This window comes from Cynocephalus volans, chromosome 4 (assembly GCF_027409185.1).
Source record: "Cynocephalus volans isolate mCynVol1 chromosome 4, mCynVol1.pri, whole genome shotgun sequence".
Lineage (NCBI taxonomy): Eukaryota > Metazoa > Chordata > Mammalia > Dermoptera > Cynocephalidae > Cynocephalus > Cynocephalus volans.
Window position 1 is genome coordinate 119,890,319 of NC_084463.1, and position 4,648 is coordinate 119,894,966.

Consider the following 4,648-nt stretch of genomic DNA (forward strand, 5'->3'; position numbering starts at 1 on the left):
ACAGCCTGCAGTAAGCAAGAGAGAATGGAGCCCTGGTGGGCAAGTTAAGGCTGGGACCGAGACCCACGTTTAACTTACGTGGGGAAGGCTGTTCGCTGGCGGTGCTGGGAGAGGAAGGGGCCGCGGCGCCCTTGACCCGGTGATGGCTCTCCGTGGGGAGCGGCAGCGTCTGGGCAGCGGGACACAGGAACGGGCACACTGGGGTCCCGCCTGTCCACGTTCAGAGCGCTCCTCGCCAGGACCCGGGCGCGGCAGAGGCTTCTAGGACACGGTGATCTCCTCGTCCTCCTCGCCGTCGTCGGCCTCCTCGGAGTCGGAGAAGTCCGAAGGTTTCCCGGGGCTGTTGGAGGGCGCCGGCGACGGGGGCGGCGGGTCCCGCAGGGGCGGCGGGTCGGGGCGCGCGTGATAGGCCCGGCGGTGGCGGGGGCTGCCCCGACCTTCGTCGTCCCCCTCGTCGTCGCCGGCGCCCTTGTGGCCCACGTCGCTGAGGTCCGGGTGCGGATTGAGCTTGGTGGGAAGGGTCTGCTCTCGGCAGCCCCCGCTGGACAGGAGTTCGCGCTCCTTGGAGTTCCGCCATTTCATGCGTCGGTTCTGGAACCAGATTTTCACCTGCGGCGCCCGAGGGGGCGGGCGAGGGGACGGGAGGAGCAGAGGTCGGCGCAGGGGCCCCGGGGCAGGCTCCGTCCTTCCCCGCCGCGCCCGCTCCCCACCCCCACCCCCACCCCCGCCGGAGGGGCTCACACGGGTCACGGGACCTACGCCGCCCCCACCCCAGCTCGTCGCTTCTCTCGTCCCCGCCTCGGGCACCGGGCGGAGACGGCAGGGGCTGTGGAGACGCCGCCCTCACCTGCGAGTCCTTCAAGCCCAGCTTGGCCGCCAGCTTCTTGCGGTCGGGCTTGCTGATGTACTTCTGCTTCTGGAACATCTTCTCCAGCGCCTTGCGCTGCACGTCGGAGAACACGGCTCGGCGCAGCATGCCCCGGCGAGGCTTGCCGCGGGCGGCCAGGGGCCACGAGAAGGTGCCGGGGACGGGCACGACGCTCGAGGACGCTGCGGGGGGAGGCGCGAGTGAGCGGGCCCGGTAGCGTCTGCCCCCGCACGGTGGCTTTCTCGGTTTGTGTTTTGTTTCGTTTTCTGCTCGATGGTCCCTTCATGTCTTTAAAGCGCCCCGGTCCCACCCGACCCCCCGTCCTCGCCGCTGCCGAGAACAGGCCGCGAACCTCCAAACCTGTGAGACTGAAAGGCGCTTTCTGCCTCAATAACTTTTCCTTTCAACCATGCAAACCCGGATTAGTTAGAATCACGGAAACGCAAAAAATAGCCCCCACGATAGACTGTTTCGTTTTTCCATTCAACGGTTTTAGGGAAACAAACCTTGAGTCCATCAGCTAAAATAGCAACAGAAAAAAAAAACAGTATAACAGTAAAATAATCGAGCCGAGGCCCCTGGGTTTGTCCCCTGAGCTTTTACCACCTTGGTGGCTCTCGCATTCTTTGGGTGGAAATGAGGAGTTTCACTGTTTTGAGAGAGGGGAAAATCCGCTTTAAATTTTTTGAAAATCTAATCAGTATCCATCTTTTTTATATTAATCTTTCCTTCCCTCCTCCACAAAACGTAAAGAATTCGGCCAGAATACATGAAAAGTGGCAGCTAATTAGCACACTGACCGCTTCCCAGTGGGTACGGGCATGATAAAAAGGGGGAGAGTTTCGCTTTAAGGGAGAGAAAAAACCAAAACAAAAAGAAACAGAGACTCTAATGAAGCGTGAATGGTAATTGTGTAGTAATGAACTAACAGAAAAAGACTGAGGACAAGCAGCGAAAGCCATATATTACGGGGACAAAAGAGATTTACACTTTCAAACTAAACACAACTGCAGGCCAAGACCATTGGGAGAATACTGATGGCAGAGGCTTCTCTTCCCCCAATCGTTTTCATTAAATGGACATGAAAAGCTATTTATGAAGCTCGGGTTGTTTTTGTTAGAGCATTGAGATGAGGGAGAAAGGGAGCAAATTCCATTATCAGCAGCAGCATGAGTGGGGGGGGGGACTGTTGGTGAATTGTGTCTTCCCCTTTAAAAAGCAACTGCTCGGTTTTTTCGCGGATATTTGGGAGTGCTGTCTTGGTCTGACCCATCCCCCACCGGCCATGCTCGGTCTCTCTTCTCTTTATAGGGCTCGCCTGTCTGTCTCCTTTTGAGTTCTGACTAGTGGCAGAGTTTTTGAGCCACGGTTTGAGTCACCAGTGAGATTCCGGGATGAAAACCTCGTGGGGTCTCTTTAAGGTGTTCCTCCTTTAGACGGAGACCCAATTTGGGGCTTCCTTCCAACTGCTTCTTATTTTGCAAGCTCGACGGTCTTCAAAAAGATACAGCGGTGGGGGAAGAGTATGAGAAGGGGTTGGGAAATTAGGTTGGACATAGAAGGTTGCGGCTGGGGGAGGATCTAGTCGTCCTCCCCTTGGGCGACCCCAGGCATCCCACACAAGAGGGCACCCCATGTGGTCTTGTGAAAAGCCCGAAGCCCTGAATGGGTCTTAAAGAGAAATTAGCCCCGGCTGGTAGGTGTCTCTCGGCGGCGTGGAGGGGCGAGGGCCGGTCTGTGTGTGGCTGCCCGGAGGAGCTGACCAATTGGTCATGGTGCTGAAAGCTTTGTGGGGAATCGTGGCCAAGTGCAGTGACTCTGTGGGAAAACGGCGGCGTGAAGGGATGCCAACAGCTCCTCGCCGGGAAGGGAACCGCCTCAAATTGGGACCGTGACAATTCCTGCTAATTTGTAGAGCAGGGAATTGGTGCAAAGTGTCAAGCAGTCACTGCTTGTGCTAAATAGGGCATCAAATTGGCGCGACGGATTCGTGAATGTTGTACGCCTCGCAACCTCTGAACCAGAGCGTAACCCCGAGGGGTGGACGGAGAAATATGGCTTCAGGGCAGGGAGCGACCGGCCGGAGCCAGCCTCGCGCAAGGAAGGGGGACGAGACCTACCTGGGAAATAAGAAGATCTGATGAAAGGCTGGAAGGAGCCTTCAAAGTAGGGAAAGGCAAAGGTCTTGGGAGGGACGCTCTGGAGCAAGGCCGGGGATGTTTCTGGGAGAGAGAGAGAGAGGAAGGGAAGAAAGGAGAGAGGGAGACAGGAAATTTGATTATGTACTTGATTATCGTACAGCATATTGGATACATATGATTAACCCTTCAGCTGGTTGCAAGGGTATCTTCCTTAATGTATTGACAGAGTAAAGTAAATCTTCCTAACATTGTTTCATCTGTGGAAATCCTCCCCCCCCCAAATCGTCCTCTGCGCCTGTCCCGCTCTTCCCCAATCTCCATCCTAGGCACTACTAATAAGATAATTAGGACTGGAGCGGGGAAGGAAGGAATTGCAGATCCACAACACTAGCTAATCTAATAAATATACTGTGATACGGTCTTGGTTTCTTAAAAAAAGAACACAAAACAAAACAAAACTGTCTCCTAGAAGCTGGAGAGCAGAAACGCAGACGCGCAGGAGCTTGCGCTCAACCCTGCGGCTCCAGACAACTGCGCGCTCTTTCCGACTGCACGTGCTCAAGTTCATTCTGAGGGTGGGGCGAGCCTGGAAGCTTTTCTTCCCCTGAATTGGCTCGATCTAAGTCTCACACTGCCCGACGTGGGATCTCGGAGTTCGTGCGTAAGTGTGTGCACAGACATGTGCATGGCCACTCGCTCTGTAAAGGAAACTGAGGCCAGGACGCTGCGTATGCCCGGCACCTGCGCGAGCCCTCAGCGTTCTGCCCTCACTTACCTGTTCTGGGCGCCGAGGAGAGGATGGCGTTCACCCCAAACTTCAGAAACGTGGGCTCGCTGGTAGGGGAAACGGCAGTCTGTGGAGAACCACCCTGCCGGCTGCCGGGACCCGGGGAGCCTAAGTCCGAGGCCCCCGTTTCGGTGAGGCCCGCAGGGGCCCCCTGCCTAGGCGGCGACATGCTGGCGGTGGGCACACTGCGGGGCAGGTAGGCTGGTGGCCGGCTGATGCGAATCAGATCCTCCACCAGGAAGCTGGAGTGGCCAGAAAATGCCGACTGCAGGGACTGGGGCAGCGTCAAGGTGGGCGTGGGCCGCAGGAGGCTAGGGTACCCGGCGGGGGGCGCGAGGAGGCCGGGGAACATCATGGTAGGCGCAGGGCGGGCGAAATAACCCTTCTTCCAGTGGCCGGAGGGTAAACGCCTAGTTTCCCGCCCCTCCCGCCCCCGCGGTGCCCTTTCTCTTGGGCTTAGCAAAGGTCTCCAAGTAACGATCCCACTTGGGCGTCTGCGAGTACTCAGTGGTTCTCCTGTCGAGGTGATGGTTTTATAGTGGCCCGCCCGCTAACGCGCTTTGAAAAGTGACAGCTCTGACAATGAAGTTCAACAAAGTTCTCCACTCGAGCTTCATTCGCCAGAGGCTCTGGGCGCTCTGATTGGCGCAGGGGTGCAATTTATGATTGGATTAGTCTTCATAAGCACGGCCCGCACAATGGGCCAGCAACAAAGGCCCGCGCGCATCAATTCTGCATATCGACCGCCTCTTTGCAATACAGTGCTCCCGCAAAGCTCTCGCCGGGGCTTTTTGTTCCGAAGCAACACCCGGGCTAATTAAACGCCTATTTAGAAGTTTCAGATGACATCTT

General features: G+C 56.8%; 1 protein-coding gene across 1 annotated transcript; it reads right to left on the reverse strand.

Annotated features, from left to right (window-relative positions):
- Positions 1 to 261: 261 nt before the first annotated feature.
- On the reverse strand, positions 262 to 4,151 carry DBX1 (developing brain homeobox 1). Its single transcript, XM_063092563.1, has 4 exons — positions 3,785 to 4,151; positions 2,989 to 3,090; positions 848 to 1,050; positions 262 to 609 (listed from the first exon to the last, which is right to left on the reverse strand). The coding sequence occupies exons 1-4, from the start codon at positions 4,149 to 4,151 to the stop codon at positions 262 to 264; spliced, it is 1,020 nt and encodes a 339-aa protein (XP_062948633.1).
- Positions 4,152 to 4,648: the final 497 nt, after the last annotated feature.

Coding starts and splice junctions, on each gene's coding strand:
- DBX1 (XM_063092563.1), bottom strand. CDS start 4,151: ATGATGTTCCCCGGCCTCCTCGCGCCCCCCGCCGGGTACCCTAGCCTC. Junction 3,091..3,784: donor CTCCTCGGCGCCCAGAACAG/GTAAGTGAGGGC, acceptor TCTCTCTCCCAG/AAACATCCCCGGCCTTGCTC. Junction 610..847: donor TGGGCTTGAAGGACTCGCAG/GTGAGGGCGGCG, acceptor CGGGCGCCGCAG/GTGAAAATCTGGTTCCAGAA.